Raw genomic sequence first — 18369 nt, forward strand, 5'->3', positions numbered from 1 at the left:
AATCAAACAATTTTTCTGTTTTTAAAAACAGCAAAACAAGCATTTAAAACTGATCGTTTTTTCGACAGCTGTTTTTTAAACAAAATACAAAATGTGCAGCTGCTTTGTGAAAGCATGTGGCCGTGAAGCGTATAGAAGAATCAAATGTGTGAAGAAGGCGATAGTGAGCAAAAGAAGAGAGGGGGCGATTTGCCTGGGGGACAGACAGCCATAACCTAGATTCTTGACAAGTCGAGGAGTCTTCGCGGTACCTAGTTCAGTCGGTCGAACTGCAGCGAACGTTTCTCTGCGACCGAGCCCGCTCTTAGTTTTTTGATGCAGTTCAACATTTCGCGATTCGACTGAAGGAAGTAGAGATAGGAGGATGGATTCGGTGGAATGAGAAGAATGGATAGCTTTCAATGTACACGTGAGTAGCGTTTGGTCTTTCTTTTGACCCATGAGTGACAAAAAATTTTGATATTGGATCATTAAAAAATCGAGCTAATAATTTAGCACCATAAACAATAAATAATAGTTTATTAATGAGCTTTTTTGAAATCCTGTAACTTGTTTGAATTAAATATGTAATATGATAAAATTTCTACCAAGAACCATATCATCTGCGCATTAATGGATTTCTTAGTAATATTCATTAGATACGTATACTATGTCATTGATTCGTTCTTTAACTTAATGAAGTAACAAGCTATTCGGAGAGAATATTTTGATGAACTCAACACAAAGTCCATTTGGGAATTGATAAAATTTGAAGTATGAATGGTCAGATGATTGAAATCAGAAATGTGTTATGTAACTCAGAGTATAATTGGGATAAAATTTAGAGGTATAATTTTAAAGGTAAAATATCACATGGTGCATAATTTATCATTACAAAGTGTTTCTTAATCATCTAAATTATAACTTTTTATTCTATTTTTAAAAATGTTTTTAAATAATTATCCTTAGGCTCTCCATAATTATTATCAAATGGTAACACCCATAATAACACGAAATCTACTTATTTTATTAATGGTACTGCTCACCAAAAAGAATGGCTTAAGTTCCTAAAAAAATTTACGGTTTTAGGGTATATTGAAGCTCATAATTTCAAAACGTGTTACTTTTGCCGAATTTGCTCTAATTTTTGAAATGATGCATATTCTCAAAATTTTGATAACACCTGCAAAATCCGCTTAGACGTTTATGGCAAAAGGAAACGGAACAAAAAGAGTTTGCAATCTAATGTGCCAATGCTGAGGAGAGAGAAATTTAATCACCACAATAACCATTATTTTTCTCTTATGACTGTGAAAGGCCTTAATTGTTACATATATATAAGAAATGGGAAGACTTTGATATCAACTTATGTCATAGTGAGGATATTCTATTGTTAGTTTCCTCATCATTCCTACATCAGATGAGGATGTAAAATCTTTTAATTTGATAGTGAAACTAAATACGAAGTAAGTTTGTGATTATAACAATAGAATTTTGAAGGAGAACTGAAAAATATGATGCAAGAACTTGGTCTGTCAAGACAAAGATGAGAAATTTTAGCATCTAGATTAAGGGGGGGGGGGTCTCAGGTCTGGTGTTAAAGCAATAGCTTATAAAACCAGTAGGGTGTAAAATTCTTCTTCCAGGAAAAGAAAAAGAGTTTTCCATATTTTATTAAAGATAGAAGGCTTGTTTATTCCAATCTTATTTCTCAACATTATTCTCACATTAAAATAGAATATGAAACAAAATTTTGAAAGCTTTCTGTAAAACTCTAAGTTCAAATTTATCAAACTGCACAAGGGCGATCATTATCCTACCCTGCCAATTGCTCTCTCTATAAAATTTAAAGGAGAATATCAAAACGAAAGAATAAAAATGGTCTTGAAGAGTATCAAAATGTAGAGCATCATTAAGCTTGATGCTCTGCTGTCAAGAGCATTGTTGAACTATTTGTGTTGATTTAAAGATGGTCAATTTTCTACAGGAACAAAAAAGTGAATTTACAAAGTGTCTTTGATTAATTTGCTTCTAGGATAGAAGGGCACACATATTATTGGGGGGGGAGAAACAATTTAAAGAGAAATACTAATTGTACAGTGAAAATTACCGGGGAGTCATTGGTTGATGGAAATAAGATAATTTTTCCTTTATTTCATAAAAAGTGGCCTAATGAAACAATTCTCTTGGACAAAGCAGGTAATCACTTTCCATTCATTTGTAAAACGTTTTCTGAAGTGAGCAACGAAAAGTTAAAAACATGAATTTTTGATCATACTCAAATTCGTAAACTCTTTAAATATTCAAAATTTTCACCGTCTCTTGATGACGTCGAATCTCTTACTTGGTCATGTTTCAGCTTGGTTATTAAGAATTTTTAAGAATATTCAAAAGTAAACACAAAGCACAGAACTATGAAGAATTAATACAAAGTGTTCTTAAAAGTTTTGAAAAATTTGTTGCAGAAAAGGAAGTATTTGGACAAATTTCGAATCAATATGGTTCATTTTAGTGAAGAAAGAGAAAGGTTTCACTGGGGTATCAAAGTAATGGAACAAAATTATTAAGGCAAATGGCAAATTCATATTGAAATCTCCGACGTGAAATTTCACTGAACATGAAAGAAATGCATATGAGAAGTATTTTTCCATGAATTAACTGAACCAACTTATTTCGGTCACATTTTATTGGATTTACTGTAACATCGGGCATTTTTAGCATACTATTAATGCTTTAATATACAGTTCCTATTGATTATTTTGATTTGCTAAAATTTATTTCTTTACTTCATTTATTAATATTTTTTTTTAAATTTTATTCTGTAACTTGCATGTGATATAGATTCTATGCGATTTCTGTATTGAGCTATTTTTCTGGTTTATACGCTAATTACTCACCAAGAGTAAATTGATTTCTTTCATTGTTTTAATTTTATTCTGGATTTACATTTCAGATCGTTTTGAAAATATAACTATTGAAATTTAATTTTTCTCAAAAATTGGAGTCATTCTTACAAAAATAATTCTGGAGTCAAAACCACAAAATCTCCCTACAATCATTGGAATATCATTGATAATAAATTGAGAATAGACTAGTCTGATGGAGGAAAACAAAAAGGAGTTTGATGCAAACGCATCAAATTATAATAAAAATGTATTTTTTATCTCTATTTTATATATATGTACATATATACATTGCTCATATTCTGATAAAAACAAAAGGGGAAAAATATTTTAATTTCTTCTTTCAAAAAAAGTAGAAATAACTCAGTTCTAATTGTTTACTTTTGTACATAATGGATTTTTCTATCATTTTTATTTATAGACAATTTTTTCTCATGCTCACAAATTGTTTTATTCCTTTTAAGTTTTCCATACATTCTTTTTTGATATTGAATCATTTCATTTCACAGTTTGATAATATAATCTAAATACGATTGGATTAATAATTTACGGATCAATAATATACTTCATCATATTCGTTATATGTAATAAATCTTTACAGGTCTCTTATAAAATTGTGAAATAGAAAATACCGCGATAATAAGACGTTATTCTCCCAAATTTGGCTTGACATCAAAAATCTTTCAAATAAGATAAAATTACATGTAAAATACTATATTGCAAGTCCATATGAATGCTTTGAAATGTATCTACCATTTTTGAAACTATTTGAAGACCATTGAAAGAGAACTTCACAATTGTGTAATTTTATCAAATGTCCAATCTGCAGTCACCAAAGTGAGAACCTACAACTCTCACCTGACTTTTGAATCTACAACTCGAAGCCTCATCAAAAAACATTTAGGATTTAACTATAAAAAATAAAGAGCTATATGGATAAAAAAAAATTCTCAGATTTATCATCTAAAGTGCAGATATGTATCAAATTTGGACTCAATGAAATTCAGTACGAAATTTTATCACCTAAAGTTTAGATTTTTTTATCAAATTTTTAAAAAATCCGTTGAAGGGCTAATTAATTCTTTGTCTGAACGTTCTCATACAGGCAAATGCGATTAATACGCTGCGATTTTGATCAATGAAATTGGATATGGATTTTGCTACTAAAATTGTTGTTTATGTGACAAATTTTGGTATTTAAAAGAGTATCATTTTTAACGCAATAAATATTTAACCATATAGGCTCATTTAACATTAATTTGCAATAACTTGTTTAGCTTCATAATGAATTGCTTTAATACATGAAAACAAATTCGGAAATTTTTCTATGAAATAAATATTATGTTTTTCGTACATTAACTTGCTGCATATTTTTTATGTTTTTACTCAACTGCGTTATGCCACAGCAAATAAATACATATTTGTAATCAAGATAAAATTCTAAATACATTTGTTTTTATTTTTCTTTCTTTTACATACTTTCCCATTTATGATTTAAAAAAATTAAACCATTTCAGATAATGCGATCAGGAAATAGAAAAAACAAAATGGCATCTATCAATGGCGATCTGAGAAATGGAATAATTAGATGAATGATCAATAGCTGATTCAAGCTTAAAAGTTTAGTCTATACGACGAGCGCCCAAGGTCTTCATTCATTTTTCTGACCCAATTTGCATAGATTTTTTTTTTTTTTTTTTTTGAAAAGCAAGAAGTGTACGCGTGAATGTCAGGGTAATAATCTTTTTCCCACGGGAAGATCAGTTTCCAAGTTCATATTCTCAAACAAATGGGATTTTTTTTTTTTTTTCCTTTCGAAGAATCCATTTCCTTCTAACGATAGTTAATAAAACAAAGGAGGAACTCTTAATCGAGCTTTTAATAAATAGGATGCGATTATTTATTGCCGGCTATTCAGTGTAGGAACTGAAAGAAGCTATTCTGTAAATGCATTTAAAATCCCATTTAGACGGGCGCGGTTAAAAAAGAATCAACACTCGTCAAACAGATGGTTAACGATGACTCATTAACGAAAATATCCTAGCACTTTACATTCATATGAAATCATTAAAGGTTTTAAGTGTTTTATAGCGAAAATATAATGCTCATTTCATGAACTGTGAAGGTATAAAAAAGAAGTTTTTAAGCAATTTGATACTTGTTCTTTGATTTTATCTCCGTTATTTTTAAAATATGTTTTGTTACCTTTTATTGTTAAAGTTTTAACAATAAAATTGTTATGTCGCTTTTGATTAAAAACTTCTTTGGGAAATCTATAGAAAAACTCATTTCTGTGTTTTCAAACATCTGGTCCTTCAAAAAACTATTATTTCATTCATTGATATCAGATTTTATAGTTAGGTTAATCCCCTATCAGCATGGCAAGAACTGAAAGATGGAACTGTTGCTGAAATATGAATGAAACTCTGAATTAAGGCCTAGAATATATTTGCGAAAAATTTTCAATGAAAATAAATTTAACATTTTCTGTTGTTGTTAATTGCTTATTTTCTCCTCTTTATAATCTCCTATTTCGACATTTCAGATCATGAGTTTACTGAGAAAATTTTACAATTATGAAATGGACAAGAGCAATTCTTACTATTCCTTTGCTTTCAGTTGTCACAGTAATGAACCACCTTACTTAATAGCACCTTAATTTTCCTTTAAGTTCTTTTTACAGCTCTCAAAAATAGGACGCTAGAATTATATTGTTCAGAAATTCTTTCCACATAAAATTCTTATGGACTATTAAATATGGAAGAGATAAAGAGGATAAATTTAATGAAAATAGTTTTTTAAATGAACCTTTATCAATGTAATAAAAGTAGAATTTCTTTTAATATTACTTATTGCCTACTTATTACTCGTTAAATTAAAATTTAAAAAAAAGGTTTTTATGGAATCTTGAAATTAATTTTTTTCTCAAACTCACTACTAGATATCGACACACATGCTAAATCATTAAAATTTTTAATCAGTATATTAACTGAATAATAAACTTGTAAAAAAACATTAAAATAATGTCACCAAGAATATACAACAGCACAAAATTTCAAAACTCTAATTTACTAAGAAGTGAGTGAAGAATCGAATGCAAAATCTCATCCTTACCAGTAGCGTATTTAGGTTCATAATGGCGTCCATCTTTTAATAAACTGGCCAAATTTGTTTCACATTTCAACACTTTTTTTTAACATGTTAATGTTTTATTCTAGAATAATCTTTTTTAAATAATATTTTATTAAATTTGTGAAAGTGTATTTGTTTTTATTTAGCCATTATGATTCTAGACTACCCGGAATTCATGGTTAAATACAATATTATTGAAGTTGATGCTCAGCGTTATAAATATTCTAACCACAAAGTGAATGCAAGGAAACATATAGGAATTGTATACTTTACATAGAATTTATATATTTTACAAATTTATTTGTTTGGCAACTAGGAAAATAAAGTATTTTAATAGATCTATTTGAGGCCCCCTATCAACCTAGCGACTCTAGAAAGCTGCCTATTTTGTCTAGTTGGAAATCATCCACTAACTCTTACTGACATACAATAAATCGAGTTAAATAAAAGTGCGTGAAAAAATAATTACAGCTTAATTTTACTCTATAAAAGCTAATCAATCATACTTAGATAAGCAAAAAAGCTCAAAACACTTTCTCTAATGAGTCAGTAAAATCAAAATTATTAGTTTAAAATCGTTTTAAACTTTTTTCAATCCCGACACAATCACGAAATTTCTTCTATAACAAGTCATAGAAGATTGTTTTCTTTTGCCTGAAAGGAAAATTGGAAAATTCCTGAATATTTTATTGAAATCTTTCATTGTAATATTCATCATGCATCAATAGTTAAGCGAAACTATGATCGCTTAATATTTGCAAGAGATTAGTATAAACTTTCTCGATGCTGTTATCTGCTTACGAAGTCAGAAGCCACGAATATCTGCTATACATTTAATCCCCAAAAACTAAGTCTTCCATGAAATTGTATTGGAGAAACATGAACACCTTTTAATCGAAAATAAATGCAAACTACCAGTTTCAAGCATATTTGAGAAGCAAATCTGACTAAATCTTTGAACACAAGCAGCTTAAAAACCTGCTTTAAGCGACAGTCGAAAGTCTTCTCTAACCATAAATTATGAAGAATCCGGAAGAAGCGATATAGGCCACAGTGTATGCACCCTAAATATAAACGCATAAGTAAATGATCCCCTACGTGACAAGGCATTAAAATAAATATTTTTGAGGGGGGAAGGCTTAGAAAATAATAATTAACTCAAATTCTTCCAAGTTTTCTTATATCGCTAAAAGTTTACATAGATAAACTATCGAAAGGTCCATAGAGTTAAATGATAGGTTAAAAAAATGAATTAAAAATAACCATTTTAGTCCTTTACCGTAGTATTCAAAAGAAAAATGCTCACCCACTAGATTTTGATGATTCTTCGCTGTTTCTGAAAATATATCTTTTTATTACTCAATTATCAATTTTGAAAATCATATTGGAATTATATCCATCAGTTTGTGGATGTACAAATACGATAGCTTTCAAACGCAATCATTTAAATGTATGAAAGTTGGAAAACGGTCATAATAACAAGCTGCTAAAGCTGCATGAAAATTTTAGCAGCTTGTCTATTTATGTATGTGAAAGAAATAGTTTAAAAATACAATGACCTATATGAGTAAAATTTGGCAGACAGTCTTAAAAAAAATTATAAATTTGATCAAATTTTGTCAAAGGGAAGTACATGTGAATACAATGAAAGGAAAAGAAAAATGTTATAAAACTGTCGATATGAAAAAGAAGGTCCTTTTCTAAAACGCATCATCATCATAAATTGACTACACCGACCCACCCGAAAGCACACGGAAAAATTTTAATAATCGAACCGCCGTGAAAGTAACATTGGCGGAACTGTGGTTGAGTCCTAAGGGCCATCACCGGCCACGGTACAGCCCTTCCCTAAGGAAGTACGTCCCATCATCGATGGGAGGAGCCAGACCCCCAACTTTTTGTGTACCCACAAGGGTGGCGAGAACCAACCATTATGTCGGAAGCTTCTCATCTTCAATTACGAGGTGCCCCCCCCCACACTTGTGGTACTTTTCCAAACAGTATATTTGGCTCTTTTCATCACATGACGAATTTGTGGAAAAACAATATCTTTTATTTGCCTCATTATTTGTTCAGATATTTTATAGCAAATATGTACTTCTATTCGTTAATCATTCATGAAAATAAAAAAATATATATTCGTTTAAATAATTTATATTGATATTGAGGAAGGTTTCTTATAAGGAGGCCCTTTACGTCTTTATTTGCAGAAACATTTGTTCTAAAATTACAATTGGATTATTGAAATTTGTGTAAAATAAAATATTATATTTATTATAAAATATCTTTACAAAACAACATAGATGATAGTTCTCGAATACATCAAACGCACATCAAGATAATATAAGATTATAAAGGCAATAAATTCAAGCAATTTCTGCGCGAATAAAAAAAAGTTTCAGAGATTTAAGCGAGTATAGTATTCTGAGCACTTACCAAATTCTATGTATTTCGATGAAACCACGATGATTTTTCAACAGAAATACAGTCCCCCCAACCCCCCTGTTTCCTCGAAATATGGGTACAAAGTACAACAAAAAAACTTGATCTCGCTGCACTTGCAATAATCAGCAAGAATGAAATCAAATTAGCCTGCCTTAAGCCACAAGTTTCGAAATTTCAACATTGTCACCGAAATATTTTATAATAGATATTTAAATCACAAAAAATAGCAAATAAAATAAGAAAATGTAATTCTTTTCTTAAAACTATCAAAAAAAGAACCACTCAAATTTTCTTGGTTTACTAAATAAGTCAAAACATACTAAAAGAAACTATTTTAAAACCAAACAAAAACTGTTAAAGAAATCTGGCAGCAATTAATCATCACGTTTGTATGAAAACAACTTTAACTATTGAACTCATAGTAATTTTAAAAGCTAATTAGCTAAAAAATGAATACATGACAGAGAGAAATATAGATGAGAGATGGATAACGTCAAATTGCATGATCTTCGCTGAAAGTTATACAATTCACCTAAAACATTTGATAGACTTAGAGGTCACAAAATTTCAATTAGTCGTTGAAGTTACACAAACTAAAAGTAAAAGTACGAACACAAACAACGATTCCTTTTTGAATGAATAATATTAATTTCATTTAAATTAAAGAGCTCTGTTTAAAAGGGGCATCGTAAATGTTTCCCTTTTCAGCCATAGTAGTAACTCTAGGGAAATTAAATATTTAAAAAAAAAAATTATGTACTTGTATTTCTGTTTTGAACCATGTGTAAGATGTCTCTTAAAAATAGCTAACATACACTATATACCAATAAGTATTTGTACATACATGCAAATGAAGTTATCTGCGATCCAAATCTATGCCACGTCTTCTGTACTTAAATATCGAGTTGGAAACAGAACTGGCATTAGTCGCATGCAAGATGCCACGAAATTTAGAGCTGTCTGACTTCGAGAAAGGCGTAATTGTCGAATATCATAGAAATTGTTGATCCTGAAGGGACATATCAAGTGAGCTAAACATTCAAAATTCGACAGTAGCTTTTGTGATTAAGAAAAGGAAGGGGAGTGGTGATTATCGAAATGTGCCTCAACCCGGCAAACCCACGAAACTAAGAGATAAGAGACCGACGAGTACTAACCAAACAAATTCGAAAAAACCGCCCCAAACCGATGGCCCATACATTCCAGCAGTTGCAACAGGAATCTGGGATTGTTATTTCGATAAATACTATCCGGAAGGAAGCACATTTGTTTGGTTTCCATGGTCGTGTTGTCGGCCATAAGCCTTTGATTATAAAATCTAACCGTGCTGCTCAGTTGAGGTGGTGCAAAGGACGTCGAAATTGGACCGTAGATGAGTGGAAACAGGTTCTCTGGAAGGCTGAATCAAGGTTCAATCCCTGCCAGTCGGATAGCAGAGTCTGGGTTTGGCGTTTGCATGGAGAGCGTCCATTGGCAGAATGCATTGTGCTTACAGTAAAGTTTGGTGGAGGTGGAATTATGGTCTGGGGATGTTTCTCGTAGTATGGATTGGGAACTTTGATCCCAATTCATGGTAAGCTCAACGTCGACTCCTATTCCCCTATTCTATGCAACAATGTTATTCCTACACTGTGGCGATTTTACTGTTTGGATCATTGTTATTTCCAAGATGACAACGCCACTTGTTATCTTGCGAGGTCCACCATGGATTGGTATGATGACAATGGGGTGAACCGACTGGAATGACCTGCCCAGAGTTCAGATTTGAATCCTCTAGAAAACCTTTGGGACAAGATTGATGTCTGAATTAGGGGTGTTGCAACCGTCCAAGATCGGGAAAGAATTTACACATCTTCTCCAAGCCGAGTGGAAGAAAATACTTCTGTCCATAATTCAAACACTTGTGGAAGGCATGCCCCGAAGGGTAAAGGCTGTAATTGTCTCTGGTGGAGGCTCTACCAACTATTGAATATGAATAAATCGTATTTATCTCTTATCACAAGTGTCCAATTTTTTATTGGTAGATAGTGTATATCATCAATTAAATATTTAACAAAAGCTAATAGTCGTACGTAATTAATTAGTGTATTAAGAAATTTAATCAATTAAGAATAATAAGCATTATTTGCTTAAAACCTTACTCTGTATATTTATGTTAAAGTGTACGTCAAGGAAAAATCGGGTTGTGTGGATAGAAATACATACTTTTCTGCTGTATAGAAATTCTTCTGACACGTATTGGTTTCACTAACGATCCCCTGAATATATTTAAATTCCTTGTTTATCAAATTGAGTCTAATATCTAAAAGATTCTATCCTGTACAAAATATAATTCATGAAGTCTCAGGTTAGCTAGTAGATTCAAATGAAACAATTCAAATGCAATTCGAAACATTTCAAAAATTGTCTCAAAATACAATTCAAAAATTTTTAGATATTTCAATTCTAAAAAGTTGGTAAGAAAAGTTGCATGATTTCTTTCATAAAATGGAATTCCCAATTAGATGATTTTAAGAGTTTCTTTCGTTAAGAATCCCAAGTTCCTTTTATATAAAAAAAGAATAAAAAGCATTCAAGTTTGGGTGGTTTTCAACATTTATTAAACTTAAATTTAAAATAATACCAGCAATAGAAAATAATACGAAATATTTGAAAAATGCTCGGTTTCTACACCTTGTTCTACTACTGCTCCCTTGCTTATTAAACTTGATTAATTACTCCTGTTTCGTAAAACAAAGAGTTTAAAAATAGTTTTTTTTTTTTTTTTTTCAAAATGAAATTTCTGTAGTGGAAGACTCGGATCAAATGAAAACTTGAAAAATTCTTCAGGAAAAGTCATAAAAGTGAAGCCACTAACGGATTTTTCTTGTGAAAACAAATGGCTCTGAGCATTGTTAAAATGTGTCGCTCATCAGATTTCATAACATTACATCAGAGTTCCTTTCATCTAAACGACAAGCGACTCTTAATAATCGTTATGACGGTCTCTGCATAGAAATAAGTGGATCATTTTCAAATTTCATATGCGCGACATAACTGGAAAAATATTGTGAAGTATTTGAAAGTTATTTGATGCCCTTTAGTCAAACCATGAACTGTCCAAAACAGATAATATCATTCATAAGAAAGAAAATGCCCAGGATATTGTTTTAATCTTAGAAAGGTGTTTACACAAATAGTGTCTAACCTTAATAGATATTCCACATGTATATCTCGATAAAAAAAAATTCTGTGTTTTTAATAAACATGTTTTCAAAAAGCAAACAATTTATTGCTTGAAGCAAATCCCAAACTTACTTATTTTGAACCCAACATCAAAATCTACTTATTTCAAAATTTTTGAACATAATATGCACAGCAAAGGAATCTAACTACCTTGTGGAAAGTCTCACATTTCGAATAAATTAAAGTTAAGATAAACGAAATCGAATTTTTAAGATTCTGAAAGTAAGGCCCCCAATAAAACCATTTTTATAAATCATACTCTTAAGAAATTTTTGTTTCATAACTCAATCGATTCTTCGATGGGGGGTTTAAGCAAATATATGTAATAAAGAAATATTACAGATCAAATGTTTTATTCAACCTAGAGAGAAATAAAGCAGGTTTCCATCGAAAAATGCGAATGCATCAACTCATATAAATCATCCAATACAACAGGCTCAGCATGTGAGAGAACAATCTACGTAATATGATAAGAAAATATGAATTTGGTCTCTTCTGCATAGATTAATCGCTTCGTCGTCCATAATGCGTCTAGCGCGTTCAAGTGAAACTTCTGCAGGGCGGCCTTAACGCGCTTCAAGCGCTTTTCTACATTTTAAAACTTTTAAAACGCTTTGTAATTGTTTACTTGTTTGAGGTTTTATTTTTGTTTATTCTAATACGGCGATAAACAGAGGAACTCTGGGGAGAAATTTTCGTGGACAGGAGAGGACGACGAAAGGGTTAACAGGAGAATATCGTTAATAAAATAATTGCCTATTACTCTTAAATAAAATCATAAAAAGTACAAAAGACTGTAATAATTGTAATTTTGTAAATGTAAGAAATTTAAATTCAAACCAATGCAGCTGCAAAAAATTAAAATTTTATGAATGATTACATTTATAATTTTTCATTGTAATCTATAAATAGTTTGGGAAGCAGACCGCAGAGATTAAAATTAAAAATATTATATTGATTATGCTCTTGATAAAATGTCTTCCTAGGCGCGATGAACTAGTAGTAAAATTTCGTGCACGGGAGAGGATTCGAGGTTTGAAATGCGATTCCGCCCGAGATTTTTTGTATGTGAATCTAGTGCGTTCCAAACTGGACGGCGAAAGCCATACGTTCTCCTGTCGATGTGAAGCGGAAGATTAGAAAAGGACTGAAGGCTCAGGTGTCGTCCTCATCATCTGGCTTGAGTTCAAAATTAGAAAATGATTCCCCCCCCCCCCAAATAGTTCTCGCGCCATTTTAAAACGAGATGTTAATACAATTTAACCTCTGTACACGTAATTTACTTTTCATATTTTTCAAGTAATTTCCACCATAACTATTCCGAATTTTATTTAGTTACGGCAACTTGCTGTTATAAAATAGTTGCTTTTTAAAAAATCCTTTATTTTATCCCTCTCACTCTAAAACCTAAGTCAATATGAAGTTGATATCTGTTAATGTGAGTTAACTCCACTGATGATCTAATCCAATAGAGTTTTCTTTTAAAATAGTTTTAATTTCGTTTTAATTGCAACTTTTTCTTGATTCACTTTCGTTAAAAGCAAGAGTTTGGCGTAAAACAACCAAAGGTGGTTTCCGAACTAGAAAACACGGATACACTCAATTCATTCACTCTTTATTGCTGTTGCACCAGCGTGGGTAGCTATTTGATAAATCAAAAGAATTAAATGCTATCTGTGTGTTATAATATCTTGATATGTTATAAATACATTGAGGAACAATCTCTATAATCTTGCTTTTATAATAAGAAAGAACGGAATGAAGTGATTTTTCTCATATATGCAAATGAGAGTTATTGTAATCTATCAGTTACAAGAAAGTCTTTCAATCGGTCTTTTTATCCTTGAATGTTTATCTATAGCCATAATTTAGCCAGATGGGTCATCGAAAGTGCCCGCCTCTCGAATACACAAGGGCAACGTCCGATATCCAGTATATGCAAATATTAAAAAGCAGTAAACAAGGAAGTTCTTTTACCTACATTTGGAAAGAAAGCTTCGGGCTTATTGTTGTGCGTATTCAAATAAGGGTTGATTCAGCCCAATGATGTCATTGATCGGTGGAAAAAGTCAAATTATCGTTTCGAGCTCAAAATCAATGTTTTCTCGAATGCATTATTACAGGCAGAAGAGTGAATCGATTTGTTTATATTTCTTCATTTATCGATAACTTTTCCCGTAACAGAAAAACACAATTAGAAGTATAAAAATATCATTGATGATGCACAATTCGCTTTCTCATGCCTGTAAACTGACTTTTAAATAAATTATAGATATAAATTCTAGTCGCTGTTTTTTTTTTATAGTGCCTTAAATTTCCATGCTTCAAAACCGAAAATATTTTCTTTCTAAAGATATAAGTAAATTCATGCATCAATAGATCAAGTGTCTTGCAACACAGGGAGGACTATGATTACAATGACGCCCCTGTTAATTTTATACTGTTGTTATAATAAATTACAAAGTTTGAGTACAAATATTCATTGATTTACTCTCATTTTCATTAATATCAGGTATTTTATTATTTTCAGAACTTAATTATTAATTGATAAATTGAATGAAATTTGATTCTATACAAGCAATGCCCCCCCCCGGTAGTGAATTTGTGAAAAAAAAAACTGGATTAAGGATTGCATAATATCTATAATAATAATAATTAATAATAATATCATAATAAATCAAAAAAGTAATTAAAATAAAAAAAATGTTAGTGTGTTTTTAAAAACAGTTTAATTGAATTTATACATTATGATTAATAAGCCAGGTATTAAGATTGCGTAATTACTTTGAATTAGTTTCGAAATCATTCCAAGGGTATCATTTTCAAATTACTTCTTAAACGGTTCTGTTAAGCATAAATTCTGAATTAAGAAAATGTTTACAATCATCATTAAGTCGAAGGATGGAGAAAGCCAACTCTAATGGTTTTTTAAACAACTTTCAATGGCCTTAATCAATGAAACTGTCGAAGCATTAGAGTTTAAAGATAACTCCTCACTAATTACAAGTAGTAGCAAACTTTGTCAAAATGCTCCACAGGCGTAAAAGGCAACGGCCTAGAAAAATGATGTATAGTGTTAATCCATATAACGCTATAATCTTGAAGGAATTATTTAAAATAAGTGAGTGTGGGTTTCATGGCTCAAGGACCAGATTAAGCCGTGCTGCTCCAATCTTGTGGTTGTGGTTGCAGACAATTTGCAAGATCTAACATGCCAGCAAATCTAAAATCTTGAAGTTAAAAAAAGTATCCATTTTAGAGTACTAAACAAGGATTGAAGAGAATAAAAGGAAATTCTGGATATTTAAATAAGATGATAAAAGCCAATTGTTTTTAAGAATGCAAAAATTTTCAGATGAGAATTTTTCCTCAAAAAATCGCAAATGTTTGAAGACTATGCATGAAAAAGCATCATCGATGACGATTAAAAACAAAACACTCAGACAATATATGTATGAATGTAAAATCAAAATGGCGTGTGGTGTATTCAGGACATTATTCACCAAACAAAAGGTATTTATGGGTGAAAAAGTCCTGCCTGATGTAAAGTCGAGTCATTTTGACATTAAGCTCTCGCAGCGGGAGAACAGCCCACAGAATCAATTATATTAGGATTAATAAAATGTAATTTGTAGGGGATATGAAGATCCCATGAATGGAGAAATAATAATGTCTGCTAATGTTAAGTTCCTTATAGTGCTCAAGTTGAAATAATAATTAGACACAGCATTTCAATTTGAAAAAGCACAAAAGATTTCATATATATACATTAGGGCACAGTTTTATTCAGAATAAAAAAAAATTATGCACTTTTTATGATCAACCGATCATAATAAAATTATGATTTTAAATTCAAAACCGATTATTTTATATAGCTTCGATTGAATTTAAGTAGCCTTTATCCATACACAAGAATAAACTATTTTTATTTATCATAACTGAAATGCTTTTTTTCTTCTATTTTATGCTGATGGATTTGCATCAAAGCTTTATAATTATTCGAAATTTAATAAGGACAAATATGTTGAAGTGGTTAGGAACAGATATTGTATTGCTGAATCCATATGGAATTCCACACACAAGAATAAACTATTTCCATTTATCATAAAAGAAATGAGTTTTTCTTCTATTTTATGCTGATGGATTTGCATCAAAGCTTTATAACTATTCGAAATTTAATAAGGGCAAATTTGTTGCAGTGGTTAGGAACAGATATTGTCTTGCTGAATCCATACGTATTACGTGCAATACTATTAATAGTTTTAGTCGTACCACAAATCAACTTGATCCTGGTTGAAGGCCTGATGGGATAGACTGCAAAATCTGGCAACAAAAGTTACTTTCTATTGAAAAGTAGAACGGGCCCTTTATTAAGTGGAACATGCCTTTGAGACAGGGGAATTATACTTTACTTTAATCCAAGTAAGAGGTACAACAAACAGGTTTGCGGTTCGCGCGAAGTTCATAAAAAGTCTCTCAAATTTCAAAAACAACAGTGACGGTTTGAGTCCGACAAGTTCACGGACCTTTTAGCAGTGAAAATGTTTCAGTCCTAAAGAGGTCAATTTTATCAAGGAAAAAGGAAAAGCGTATTTATTTTCGGATCTTCTCATGTAGGTGGGGTGGAAAGTGAGTCAACGGAATAATGCAGAAACTAGAATGACTTTTTCTCTCTTCGCCTCTTAACCTACTTTAAAGCGGCTTCTCATCCCCTAACGAAATTTCGATTAGAATCAGTCATGGTTAACTAGCTGTTGCCGTCTGGATTCCCCAACTTTCATTTCACTTGTGGAATTTCAGACAGGACTTGGATACTTCGGGAGCAGATTGGATTCTCCAATTCTTAGTGGTCGGATCTCCTTTGTAGTGTGCTCACAGAATCATTCAGATCATAGAGGATTTAATTGCGGCAGTCGTCTTTCTTTTGTGCTCTACGGTTCCGTTAGTTTTTTACTAGTGGTATGCCTTTCACTTCTTCAAAACTAGGTGAATAACTCAATGCAAGTAAAGGATTCTGGTTTATCAGTTAACGTTCTCTGAAAAGTTCCGTAAGTAAGATTTATTTACTATTAGTAATTGCTTTTATTTATTTTCCTTTTCCCCTAGTGAAATGTCTATATTGATTCAAACAGAAAATATTTGTGACGGCATGTATTTTTTTTTTTTTTATCTTAGTCAATATTTAGAAACAAGAGTAACAAGGGTTTGTTTGTTTTCTTTGCTTGCTAAAGTCTATTGTTAACACACACGTAAAATACTTTATGTTCAGTTCACTGTTTCCATCGACTTGGATATCTTCTGTACTTATAAACCACATTTCGGATATACTTTCATATAAATATTATGTTATTTCCATTTCAATTAAGTACAAAGTTATGATTTATCGAGGTAAATAAAGCAAAGAAAATTCTTTCCTTAATTTTTCTGATATATATTTATATTTACAATCTCACTATAAGCAAATATTCTTTCCATTTTTTTTTTCTCTTTTTCTCCTTTTATCTTCTTAACATCAAGTTGATGCATTTTCCATTATCTGGCATTTAATTTTACCGTCGTCTATTCTGAATTGATTTTAAAAAAATCAATGATTTAACATTGCATTCATTTACTTCATTTTCATTCTTTTGAGTTTTTGCAACAATGTTTGTACGGAGTCAAGGTTAAGCCACTCCAAATTATCATGTTCTGAGTATTTCCGGAAACTCAAAGTCAATTAAACTGTTCTAGTGATGAATAATATTGTTAATCCTTCATTATTTTTATGCATGTGTTTAATCAGTAAGTTTCATTTGGATTTTTCAATTCTATTACTTTATTAGGGCATCTCAAAGGAAAAGAGATGGTGTTTCAATGATTGTATAACCATCAGTAATTGGACATGGACTAAGCAAGGGGAGTCTTTCTTATATTATATATGAGTTATTGAGCAAGATAATTGTTTCAGAGAATCTTTTGCATTGATCATTGTTTATCGATAGTTATTTTACTTTTTATATAAAATAGTCCTAGATGATTGATTTGTTGGTTAGTTATCCTAAGTTTTTCCCTCGTAATACGGCATAAGGGGAACTTTTTTTTATATTACATATGAGTTATTGAGCAAGAGAATTGTTTCAGAAAATATTTTGCAAGAAACCATTGTTTATCGATCGTTATTTTACTTTTTATATAAAATAATCCTAGATGATTGAATTGTTGTTTAGTTATTCTCGGTTTTTACCTCGTAATACGGCATATCATAAAATATATTATTTATAACAAATTATTTCCTGTTTCCCCCTTTTCTAAATATCTCAGTAAAATAACATAACCATATATATTCCCAATTTATAACAGATAACTGAAATATTGAACTTCATTTTTTTTAATTAGTATTAGTAGCTCGATAATTTTTTAAGATATAGAATATGGATAATCATATAATAATAGTAATGATTATTCACAAATATTATATTTTAAATCTATCCGAAACGCAGAGATTCACGATAGAGAATTTCTTTTTATTTATTTATGGTCTACTTAAGCCCGGGAGAAATAATAAATTGAAATTATATATTCTTGTTGCTTTTATAAAAAATTAAAACCTAGATACCTAGTTAAACTTTTTTTAACCAATATGACTTTTAAATATACATTTTGATCCTTTCTTTCTGTTTCTCCACCAAAACAGACCTTGTATATT

The 18369-nt window shown here is 30.8% G+C and overlaps 1 protein-coding gene across 2 annotated transcripts in view; it reads left to right on the forward strand.

Moving 5' to 3' along the window:
- The first annotated feature begins 244 nt into the window (after positions 1-244).
- Positions 245-18369, forward strand: part of LOC129960938 (serine proteinase stubble-like) — an 82442-nt gene continuing 64317 nt past the window's right edge. Inside the window, exon 1 of one of the 2 annotated variants that reach the window (XM_056074689.1) lies at positions 245-409. In XM_056074689.1, the coding sequence (XP_055930664.1) occupies positions 402-409 (8 nt within the window). In that variant the 5' untranslated portion in view covers positions 245-401. Of the gene's footprint in view, positions 410-16198; positions 16733-18369 lie in introns of those variants that run through there. The other variant, XM_056074690.1, reaches the window with a different exon arrangement.

This window comes from Argiope bruennichi, chromosome X2, assembly GCF_947563725.1.
Source record: "Argiope bruennichi chromosome X2, qqArgBrue1.1, whole genome shotgun sequence".
Lineage (NCBI taxonomy): Eukaryota > Metazoa > Arthropoda > Arachnida > Araneae > Araneidae > Argiope > Argiope bruennichi.